The sequence below is a fragment of the Pavona decussata genome, unplaced genomic scaffold (assembly GCF_977016875.1).
Source record: "Pavona decussata unplaced genomic scaffold, jaPavDecu1.1 SCAFFOLD_602, whole genome shotgun sequence".
Taxonomy (NCBI): Eukaryota; Metazoa; Cnidaria; class Anthozoa; order Scleractinia; family Agariciidae; genus Pavona; species Pavona decussata.
The window spans coordinates 4,739,079-4,751,261 of record NW_028145860.1 but is presented as its reverse complement, the minus strand read 5'-3'; the positions used below and the strand labels follow the sequence as shown (position 1 = coordinate 4,751,261).

Genomic DNA, 12,183 nt, shown 5'->3' with positions numbered 1-12,183 from the left:
AAAATAAATAAATAAAAATAAATAAATAAATAAATAAATAAATAAAATATACTTATATGTTCAGATTACGAACGAGGTAGCCTCCCTCGCAGACGCTCTTTTAGCTCGTCACGCAATCTTTCCTCCCCAACTTAGGAATATTGCGTGACGAGCCAAAAGAGCGTCTGCGAGAGAAGCTTCGAATGAGGCAACCTAAGGGTACAATTAGTTTTGATTTCTGGCCTATACTCAAATGAGTGGGTTCTTGTAATTTCAGTCGTTTTCTTCTACTTCTGGTCTGTGTACTTTCCCAAACTAAAAGGCCCTGTTATAGGTCTTGACTCAGGGGAGTAGGGATGGGGCAGTAGAGAGAACAGTTGCCTTTCATCCACCAATGCGGCCCCAGTTCAATTCCCGGATTCGGCGTGATATGTGGGTTAAGTTTGTTGTTGGTTCCCGTCCTTGCTCCGAGACTATTTTCCCTGAGTACTCCGGTTTTCTCCTCTCTTCAAAAACCAACATTTTGGAACTGGCTAGTGTCCCCAATTAGTACTCTGCGCTAAATACTGTTGCCACTTTAATAAAGAAATTTATTTCATTTTATCGTAGACCGTTTAACAATGGCAAAAAACAAACTTAATTTTAGCAGATCAGTAGGTTTTTTGCTAGAACAACGATCACGTGTAATTTTTCAGAACTCGTAACATCATATGAGGTATACAGTCACATTCTTCCTGTGGCTGTGCTCCTCTCAATCCGCAAATGTTTTGCTCAGGGGAAAGAATTTGTTGGAATACAGAGTAGAAAGAAAACACTCAGCGTCAGGATGGGCTCCTGTCAGCGTTTTAATTGTTCACTAGTATCCAAAAATGGATTCCCAAGATTGCAATAAGTAGAAAACAAAGCCATTTTGACAAAATATAAGCCCAGAACAATTTGCTACCTTATCAACTGAATACATGGTCCATTGTGCCGGATCTCATTCCGCATCAAACCTGTAAATAAGAGCCTTTTGCTGCTTCTTGCAATGAGGGAATTGTGCCGAGAAGATGAGCTTGTGATTATCGGATAACGTCGAAGTACCAAATTAGCTGCATTAGGGGAGTGGGGTGTGGAAAGTTGCACGTTAAATTGCTGTTAAGACTGGAGTACCCAATGAAGAGATTGGACGTCAATAATCTTGGTGGGCCACCACCCTGTCATGAACAACTGATAAACTCTTCTTGCTTCAGCTGATGCTCATACGATCATCAGTTCCGATTTGTCTGTAGGGTGGTACTTGTCCTTGTATTTTTCGTACAATTCTTTAACTTCCTCGATGTACCGCGAGTGAAGTTTATCGATAGTTTCTTGAGTGGGATTAACAACCTTCTCAACAGGAATAGGTGAACTAACTGTGGAAGGAAAATGGAATCAAATAAAGCTATTTATATTGAATAATAGTTTTTTGTTCGGTCAAACAAGACAAATTAGGTTGGAAAACTGAGAACGCGATTTCAATTATTACTTAAATCAATTATCATTTTTAATATTTTTTTTCTGTTCAGTTTTTTAACTTTTATTTCTTGATTATGATTGCAAATTGTCACTGACAAACCTCTTTGGGAGTGTCAATAAAGTATTGTATTGTATTGATTATGACTTTCTGTCGTGCCCCCCCCGCCCCCCCCCCCCCCCGTCAGTCATGCGCAAAAAGAAAGAGCCCTGAGGTCGAGAACATTCTTCTTCAACGAGAGTGAACATTATACTATGCATCAGATACTTGTGTCACGGATTCGACAAAACGGAATGTAAGAATAAAATAATGTGCCTTTTCGGTAAGACGAACAAACCAATCAAAACTCGAGGCCAAAACATGCAACTGATGCCAAGGCTAAAAAAACTGCAACCTGTTCTCAGCGCGGTAACTGAAATAATCATTTTGTAAGGATAATATGCCAGCCTCAGTAACCGGTCCCAAGGGCGGGAAAAAGGCGCGAAATGAGTCACTGTTGATTTTGTTATTAATTCTGATTGGTTGAGAAGGTAGCATGTTTGCTCTGATTGGTTTGAACACATTGCAGTCAACTAAGACCCAGTTTATACTTCGCACTTTTCGACTAACCACAGAAAAACTGGCAGAAATCGAAGTATTGTTAACTAAATTGTGAATTGTATACACCTCGACTAAAACGCAATGTGTGAGTTAGTTTAAAAGCATAGAGACACGCTGCTACCGACTTTTGACATCCAGTCTACAACTGCTGTGATTACAGTTTCGACTGGGTGCTCAAAGAGAGGATACAAAAGTCCAGTAAGAATTGTTCTAACAATGGTGCAGATTATATCACAGAGATATTAAATGAAGAAAGGCAAGTTTCACGTTCTTAGTTACGGTCTCCTGGCAGCAGAAACAACAACAAAAAAAGCTTCCTTGCCTACAACGAAGATTGGAGATCGTTCCGGTAGACACCAAGAGAATCCCCAGCAGCAGTAAAATCCAGAGTGTGTTTTGGAATAAAGCCAGCGCTGAAGTCGGGAGAATCTAGAGTTATAACCTCCGCCAATTAGAGGAAACAGGTTGTTCTGTCCGAACCCAAAAACTGGCACAAGATCACACCTATAAGAAGGTGAAAAAAGGACAATGGTTTAAAACGGACGAGTTTAAACTCAAGACGGTCAATCTAACTTTACTGATGGCTTAAAACGCAAACACGCTGGAAAACGCAACATTGCTAGTAGAGATGCCTACAAGTTGCGCTCAGGAGAGGGGAGAGAGGAGAGAAAAATGAAGCGCTAAGCGCTTGGAGGAGCGCGAGCTCGGCGGTCCCCCAACACCGGAAATGAGAAGCGATAGACTTGACTTGGCGACAGTCTACTTTGCGAGCGCCATAGCGACCACGGCTAGGCGCGATGACATTCTAACGTTTGTTGAACGCAGAAAACTCATTGTTCAATCTCATACACAACTTCATAGATCTATTAGACACTGGTCAGGCTCCATTTAAACTCGCGTGAGATATTCCAACGTGTGTTAAAGGAGGTGTAAACTTGATTATTACTTGTCGTTTTCTATAACTTTTTGTTGTATGAATTGGTAAAAGGAATCAATAATTATGTGTGTAAAAGGGGCCTAGTGTAACCAGCATGGCCGATAGCATTGTTAGCGTAAAAGCAAGGCAAACGTTGGCAACCCACAACAATAAGCCAGCGTCACAGGCTTAGGCGTAATACAAACCCAGTTTCCAAAGCCAGTTTTATGAACCCTTTGCGGCGTTTTAATGTCAGAACATAGCTGTCACGGCGCGTATCACCTATCTCAGCGGCTCCTCCCACAACGAGAACAATAGAGTGCCCCGCCCCCTTCTGTGTTAGAGCGTATTCCAAACTGTCACGTGTTGCGTTAATCACACCAAGACTCATGATGACATCACGGTACAGCCACGCTTTCACAAGAGCTGCAAAATATATCATGTGCTCCAATCAAGCAAATGAGCTACCACAGAGCCTGACCTCACTGATGACTCGTCAGTAGTCCTTACTAAAAAGTAATTGGGAGGGGAAAGGGAGGGGAAGGGGGAGGGGGGGGGGTGGGGGTGCTGAACATCTCGCTTCCGACATAAAATAGGATATAACTAGGAATTTCAGTGGAATCCACGGAGTGGCTCTTCTCTCCACTGTTTCCAGGTCGAATTGGAATTTGGAAATGTTGGTTTTTGTGGAGGGAGGAAAACCGGAGTACCCGGAGAAAAACCCTCGGAGCAGGGACGAGAACCAACAACAAACTCAACCCACATACGACGCCGAGACCGGGAATCGAACCCGGGCCACATTGGTGGGAGGCGAGTGCTCTCACCACTGCGCCATCCCTGCTCCTAATTATCTCTCGGTTTTGGCTCTCTTTTATTCGTGTTTTTTCTGTCGTAAATTATTCCGCCATTTTCTTCCCGTTTGTGCCGTTTCTTTCTGTTGTTCTTTCTTCTCCTACCCTGCTGCCAGCTCCTTCTTTCCATGTTCCTGCACCCATGTTAACTCATGTTGCCTCCCTCGCAGACGCTCTTTTGGCTCGTCACGCAATCTTTCCTCCCCAGTGAAAGATTGCGTGACGAGCCAAAAGAGCGTCTGCAAGGGAGGCTAGCACCCATGGTCCCTATAACCAACAGGGTGGTGGGGGGCTTGAGAATTAAATTTAACTTTATTCAGACAGGTTAATTCTCCCGGATTTAAAATTACAGCAAGGAAACACCGCTAAATGAAAGCCACACAATACAGAAAGGATGGCACGTTTCCTGATCCAGAACCCCACTTCCATTATGCCAATACTAATTTTACCATACGATTTTATACAATCCACAGTAAGGCAAACCAAAATGATTTCAAGCCTGGGAAAGTATGAGGCAAAAGAGCCACCAAAACTGAATGTTGACGTAGGCTAGTCCTGATAACGATGTAAAAAACGTACATACCAATGTAAACAGTCTGGGGAAAGTTTTAATACGAATAATAATTTTATATCAAGGTGACATTTTTTACGCTAGAGAAAGTCTGTTATATTTAGTATTCATATATTCTACGCTCTTACCATCGTGAACAGAAAGATGAGGGATAATTCCAGAGAATTTTTCGCTAAAGCCACACGCTTCCGTGCCCAACGCTATTGATGCACCCTCAGTGAATACCCCATGGGGGTGATATCCTAAAATGTAGTTCTTCTGTGGATCAAGTTCGCTGGTTTTCACCAGAGTTATCGGGTAATAATCTCGTATATACTTGAAAATTGCGAGACGCCTGGTGTAATTTATCAAGAGATCTCTTCCACCTCTTTCAGGAGTCTTCCATTCCACAAGGTACACCCATGATAAATAGAGAATAACCAGCGGCCATAGTGGAGTGTAACGGAACAGCTGGTATAGCGTGACTAGGCCCAGAATATGTGTTCCACCTAAGAAACCTACCACATACAACACTGTCACACTGGCAGTTTGTAGAGCGTAGTTAACAAGCCACATTTTAGGGGTTTTATATGGCAAATGCGCTTTAGCCCGGTTTTTCTGCCGCGATTTATATAAGGGCTGAGGAGTTTTAAGAAACCGGAATCAATTTGCGTCACATTTACGTCACACCTTGTTGCGGAAAATTAAAGTGTTAGCGCGGACAGCGGAGTCCAGGGACAGAGGAATGCATGTAGCAAACAGCTCTCCAAATAATGGTTGATAAATCTTTGAACCGGCTACAACACATAATGTAACTAGCAATGAATTTCATTTAAAGCTACGGGAAGTCAAATTATGTCGCCTTCACATCATTTCCGTAGGAAAAATTCAGGATTAGTTAAAATCCAAAGAGAAAACGAAGGAAAAACGAGGACGAGAGTTGCATCTCTTGCGCGTTCTTTTTTTAGTAAGTGTACTTTGTATACACTGACAGTCTCGTGGCCCAGTCAGCAGATCTCACTTGTTTGTACTCCGAAGTGTACTTGTGAAGGTAAACCCAAAAACATTGTCAGCTGCCTGGCACTCATACAAAGCTATAAAAGTTAGCTAAGGGAAAGAGACACAAATATGGAGAAATTCCAGACGATTCGGGCTTAGCCCTGTGGAAGTGAAACGTGGTTTTCTTTGATGTACTTGTGAGTAACTCACCCCACCCTCAGTGACGGCCCTTTAGTGAGCCCGCTCGCCTATTACTAAGCGGAGTTCCCCATGACAGCAAGGAAGTTAAAAAAATCCAAGATGGCGGTCGAAGCAGTGAAAATAGAAGCGGATGCTTATATGGTGTGTTTAACTCATGCACTGTCTACTGAAAGAGAAGAAGTCATGGGATTACTAATAGGAGAGGTATTAAGCTCTTAATAGATCACTTTTAGCTTTCTGATTTTCGCTAACTGTTAAACACATTCTATCTATCTATTTGACATCTGCATGATTGTGCTTTATGTCTGGGTCAATTCCAAAAGCGATCATCCCCCCCCCGGGCAAACCCCCGGGCATTTGACTTTTTTAAAAATGCCTGATCAAATTCCCCTCTATATGGGCCGATTTCTAGGTCAAATGCCCCACTGGTTGGGGCTGAAAAGTCATCGTGTTGGTTTTTTTTTTTTTTTGTATTCGCTAGCTCTGTTTATATAAAAATCAACGAAATTCATACATTAACAAATTTAAAACAATTTATTATTAAAGATAATGCATAACATCACATATGAAAATCAACTAACAGAGAGTTTAACGATATATGTACCGATACTCGCTTTTCTTTTATATTAAATGTACATGAAGTTTGCAAATACGTGTGATAACAAGAACAATGATAAAAAAACACTATGTTATGAAACCTAGAGATGCCAACAAGTCGAGCTTCGAACGCCGAGCGAAGGGAGAACGAAGCTTGAGGGAACTTGGACATACCACTGAAAATGAGAAGCGAAGGGCAATATGTATCCCCGCCATGCCAAAAACAATCTCAGATATATTTGTTGGAACGCTTCTCTATGGTAGTATTAAATGGCTTACTACATTAAAAACTGTTTGACGCAAAATATACGAGTAAATTCTGGCTGTGAATAAAGCATTCCGACAATTTATGCGACCGCTGACCAGCATTTTTTCGACGGGTCAAATGCCCGATGGGTCGGGTTTCTATTCACGTCAAATGCCCCACTATGTGAAGCCGAACAGGGGTCAAATGCCCGGGGGTTGCCCGGGGGGGGGGATGATCGCGCTTGGAATTGACTGATACATTAGTCGTGTGTTACATGCTTTACGCCTTATAATTAAGCTTATTTCGGGCAAACGCTCAATTTTTTAGTCCACTTGTTGGTCCTTTAGATTTTTTTTTGTGTATCTATACGTTAAATGCGTTCCTGAATGGTTTGAACGCAGGAAAATAAGTTTTAATATTTTGTCCCACCGGAAATTAAAGACTTCCGTTCATGGTGTCGATTTCAGCAGCACCAAAACAGTTGTTTCTCAGGACTAGCTTCACTTGAGCGATCACGTTAGACTGACTGGCTATTTATACATGCCACCATCTACACCATAGCTTCCTTTTTAATTGTTTTCCCCTCCAAAACTATTTTCCCTCTGTTTAATAAAATGTAGGTCGAGGATGATAGAGTCGCTCACATTTATTCAGTCATCATGCTTCAAAGGCTTGACAAGCGGAAGGATCGAGTGGAGATTTCCCCTGAACAGCTGTCTGATGCATCAACCCAAGCAGAGGTAACTAAGAAAAACTCACCAAACTCAAGAGTTTGAGTGTGCCTTTACTTGTTTCACAAGGTAATCATGACAGTTTATATCTTTTTTTGTAGAGACTAGGCATGCTAACTTCAAAACAGCAGCCAATGAGGGTGATTGGCTGGTATCATTCTCACCCTCATATCACTGTCTGGCCTTCACATGTTGGTAAGTTGGGCATTTGTCTGAAAAAGAACTATCACTTTTGCCGTTACCCTTTGTCATCATTTTATTGTCATTGTGAATCGCCCTGACCATTAGCACAACTATGAGCACCAATGTCATCATTGTCATCACAATCATCAACATCATGATCATCACAATCTCAGCATCATTATCGTCACAATCATCAGCATTACTATTGACACAATCGTCATCACCATCACCAATTTCATCATCATCATCATCATCATCATTGCTGTTATCACCAGTTACATGTAACCCTTTAACCCCTAATATCAAAGAAAAAATTCTCCTATCTTGTCCTCCTCCTTTTCTTATAAAAGTGCTGGGGAGAAGTTATTGAAATATCACAAGAATTCACCATGGGTGATCATATCCTTAATTCTGATGACCTCAGGGGTTAAAGAAGCATCAATATTACAAGGAGAAATTTGATGCTTATCACTGTTAGGGCTTAAAGGGTTAGTCATAAAAAAAAAAAAACAATTGGAAGATTGATATACAATGATCTGTAGTCCCTGTAGTTCAATGGACATGAGTTTTGACTGTTTTCTTTATTGTTGTTAGATCTGCGGACCCAGGCAATGTACCAATGCATGGATAAAGGATTTGTTGGTCTTATCTTCTCATGTTTTAATACTGATCCTAATATGGTAAGTTGACCGATACAAATATGCAGCACCTCTGTAAGATGACATCAAAGAAAATACATTTGAAATTTCATCCGTATAAAATCTAAGAAGTGCTTGTCTTTGGCCTAAAGAAGTTTGAAACTGTCAGACACTAATCAAGCAAAATTTTGATTCGTCTAATGCTTGATTTTTAAGGAAGGTGTAGTTGGCCCTGCAAAATATCGTTCCTTGTTTTTCAGAGTAGAAACAGTGAAGTGTATATACATTGATTTTTCAGAGTGGCCATCTTAAAGTGTACTGTTTCCAGTCAGCTGTGATAAGGCCTGAAGGTGCCCCAGAACAGTAAGTACATACATGGTCAGCCTGCCAAAAAAGCTACGTGTATATGTCTGTAATTAACTTGATAAAATCAAGTAATTAAAATGTAGTTAACTTGATAGACACCTCCAGAGGTTAAAAGTAAAGTTGCTGTCAGATCACATGCTTTCCCCATGGCTAGAACTTAGGCATGATCAAGATACTGCTCTACTCCACTCCACTCCAAAACAAAACAAAGATGCCACTCCACTCATGTGCTGAACCTAACTGGTGACTAACTAACTAGATGCATCTCTAATTCCTCTTTGATGGGATGTTAATCCATCACAGGATACTCAGCATGAAGTAATTAGGAGTATTACTACTGGTACTCTCTCCTGGATGGGATGCTGATCCATCACAGGACACCCTGCATTAGCCACTAGGTGTATCTCTATTCACCTTTCGATGAGATGCTATTCCATCACAGGACACCCAGCATGAAGACACTAGATGTGTTTCAACTCTCCTTGGATGAGATGCTAGTGCATCACAGCATTTCATTTGGCTTTCCAAACACTTAGGTAGCCATTTGTACTCCTGGGTTCAAGAACCAAAATGTCTTGTCTGATGCAGAAGATCAACTGTCTTCATTGTTTATCAGTCCTCAGTCACTTCCTCTGTTCATTGTATCAGGTATCAGAGAGCAGAAATTGAACTCCAAGTAGTTCACACAGAAGTCTTGTCAAAGGCCACTTTGGACAGTTTATCAGAACTTCCACAAATTCTGTCAAAGGTAATTTTACTTTCACTTCCTAAATTTACTGATTAACATCTGATTTTCTCTTCCATTATTAACACATTGTTAAGGAGACAGGTAATTATAAAGGAATACAATAAACACAACAGACCTGACAAGAATCAGTAAGAAGGATTAGAAAATAGCAAGTGAACTGTTTCCTTTTGAAAGTTTCAATTCAGTCGTAACCTGATTGTCTGTTCATGAATGACAAATGAAAGAAGGATTTGTTGATACCATCATGGTAAATATTTTTTAAGTTGACCTTTTCATTGGCCATTCAACATGTTCTAGAAAAACAACCACGCCTAGAAAATGTAGGTGCTTTTTTTAATAATTATTGCTTTGTTAAAATGTTGATGTTGATAATATCAAAATGAAATAGAGCCTATTAGACTTTTGATGTACAGTGTATAATTTCTTTTTAATTAGGAAGAGGAAGAAGCATACAGAAAGACACTAAAGTAAGTTATCTGCTTCTTGGCTGAGAGATGCATATCATGGCATTGAATGTTGTGAACAAAAGGGTGAAATGCATGGTGCAGCTTGGGCAATAAAGCCAGCTTTGGCTTCTTGTATTCTACCATTACAGATAATATCCTGTTACCACTCAGTTTCGCAGAGGGGTTGGGCTTATTGCCAATTGACAAAGGCATTATGACTGTACGGCACTTGGATCCTTTGTGTCTTGTATGTTCAGTCTATAACCAGTACTGCACAGGGAACTTTTTTATGTAACTTTTGTTAACTTGTAAAATTAATGGTCTCTCATGGGTAAATAGCTCTCTCCTTCATAAAAAAGGAGCAAAAAGTCAGAAATGTGAAGAAAAATGGAACATCATTATTTCATTCTCCTCAGTCCCTTTTTTTGTCTCTGCTAGACCCCTTCACTCCTTGTGCTCATCATTTCACTATGATCTTTATTTGTCACCATGAGCACAAAAGAGGCCTTTGCGGAGGAGAGAGAGCAAATGGTGTAAACAGAAAGGTTGTTTGTGGAAGTAAGCTGAGGGTACAGACTTGTAATTTCCTCAGTTTACATTCAGCTGGCTTTGGTTCCACCCTGTTTTCTACAAAATAGCTGGAAAAGATTACTGTACACTGTTGTCTCGCTACAACATTTACAATTTTCATTAACCATTGTAATTTGTTTCTCAGCTCCAAGGACCTTTTAACATCTGTTCATAACAGCACAGGTAAGCTGTTACCACTAGATAAATCGGAACACGCAATTTGTAATTTTTAAGTTACAAATTAACAAAGTCAAGACTTTTACAAAATGCATCACAGTGTCGTTGGATTCAGAAAAAAGTTGAGAGAAACACCTTATTCGTGATATGAAACTGATGGTTATTCTATGGCTATTTTTTTTCGTTGCCATTCTGAACTTTTCTTGAAGCGCTTGACTGCCGCGTTTCTGAGAAATGAAAGATGAAATATTCCTCATTTGCCAGTCATTCAGTGTTCAGTTCCAATTACAGGCTGTCACTAATTTGATATACCATTATGGCTTGGCCTCCTTGCTCATCTGGAGTGTTTGATGCTTCAATACAAGTAGGACCATCACAGTTATGTACTTGAATGAGATTCGAACCCATCACGTCTGGGATACCTGTTCAATGCGCTCCCAGCTGAGGTATCAACCCGACTGGGAGCCGATCATTCTGAGAGTTCGTAAAGTCACTAGACCTGCACCCTTCAAAAGCTCTATTTTCACTGGACCCTTATAACCTGCAGCTGCATTGTTTTTTTAGACCTGGGGACATTGTTATGTTGTCCGTTCTTTTGCCCTCTCGACCAACCATGTTAGACGTTGCAAACGATGCAGGTCGCCCCCGTAATATATCCGTGGAAGATGAATGAATTGAAGTCATTGTATGACCTGATTAGAGCAGTTTTCAATTGAGTGTCGAAAGTAATTACGCGTTTGCTTTGGTTTTGCGTTACTAAACTCTGTGATTGGCTGACAAAACTCGCGCCACTTTTTCAACCAATGAGAAGCAAAACCAAAACCAATTGTGACTTGGTTGCACGTGTTTTCCCGCGCTTGGCGTCGGTTGTACATGTATTTGCTCTGAATTCTGATTGGTTTGTGGCGCTGTTTGTGTCTGTTGTAATTGGCCAGAGTATTTATTTTGGTTTTGGTTTTAAAACCGCTCTATGTATATGATATTGATTGACGTGTTGGTTTATTTCCACAGTCTTTACCAAAGCCTTGTGTCAGCTGATGGAGGTTATGTGTGGACCACTTCTACAAACCTTGGAAAACAGATTACAAGTGAATCTTAAAAGAACAGCTGCATTGGAAGCAGAAAAAGAGACTTTAGAAAGAGAAGTGGAGCAGTTAACAGCTGAAATACAAGCTTCAAACTGATAAGCACAGCTTAGTGCTTTTAGCTATTTCTGCATGTAATGTAACAGAAATCGGACAACTATTCAGGAGGGACTTCAGCTCCAACCAGCCAGCTTCAAACAGGAGCATTACAGCGCGCCAAATTGAACAAGTGTTAGAGCCTCATTGAGACTATCATGAAGTGGACGCTCTGGTGCAAACGAAAGCTAAATGACATCTTGTGGATAGTGACGATAAAGTGAAGTCAACATAGTATCAAGATTACGACACGAGGCGCAATTTACCACCATTAAATTAGTGTCATTTTCTTAAAGTCTGACTTTAACTGTCTCAGGAGTCGACAGCTGACTGGATTTTACATGCAAGGACGTTTCTTTTAGCGAGCGTGGCAAGCGATCTCGCGGGATTTTGTTGATCAAGAGTAAAATACGGGAAGAAAACGGGGATCTGTTTTCCCCCCTCTTCCCATGTTCTGCCCTGGTCCCAACTTCACTCGGTCAAAAAGTGAAAACGCAGAATTAAACTCACTGCCCGCGTAAACGCTTTCTGCACATGCTACGTTGTTGTAAGATAGTGACTTCACTGAAGCCTCACGTTCATCCCACTCTTGGAAACCAAACCTTTAATTTAACGTGGCTCGAACTTTTTCAGTCTGTGTATAAAGACCTAAAGTGAAGTATTTCAAATAAAGGATTTTGAGAAGTATTTTCCTTCGGAACTTTGTAT

The 12,183-nt window shown here is 40.7% G+C and overlaps 2 protein-coding genes across 2 annotated transcripts; one reads left to right on the top strand and one right to left on the bottom strand.

Annotated features, from left to right (window-relative positions):
• Positions 1-130: 130 nt before the first annotated feature.
• On the bottom strand, positions 131-5,519 carry LOC146449556 (2-acylglycerol O-acyltransferase 2-A-like). The gene is made up of 4 exons (XM_085101755.1): positions 4,541-5,519; positions 3,197-3,416; positions 2,397-2,578; positions 131-1,373 (listed from the first exon to the last, which is right to left on the bottom strand). Exons 1-4 carry the CDS (start codon positions 4,965-4,967, stop codon positions 1,219-1,221), a joined length of 984 nt encoding a protein of 327 aa, XP_084957881.1. The 5' UTR covers positions 4,968-5,519; the 3' UTR covers positions 131-1,218.
• A 126-nt stretch (positions 5,520-5,645) lies between these two features.
• Positions 5,646-12,162, top strand: LOC146449555 (lys-63-specific deubiquitinase BRCC36-like). Its single transcript, XM_085101754.1, has 9 exons — positions 5,646-5,795; positions 7,056-7,175; positions 7,268-7,361; positions 7,944-8,029; positions 8,286-8,350; positions 9,002-9,101; positions 9,537-9,568; positions 10,263-10,300; positions 11,306-12,162. The coding sequence occupies exons 1-9, from the start codon at positions 5,661-5,663 to the stop codon at positions 11,476-11,478; spliced, it is 843 nt and encodes a 280-aa protein (XP_084957880.1). The 5' UTR covers positions 5,646-5,660; the 3' UTR covers positions 11,479-12,162.
• Positions 12,163-12,183: the final 21 nt, after the last annotated feature.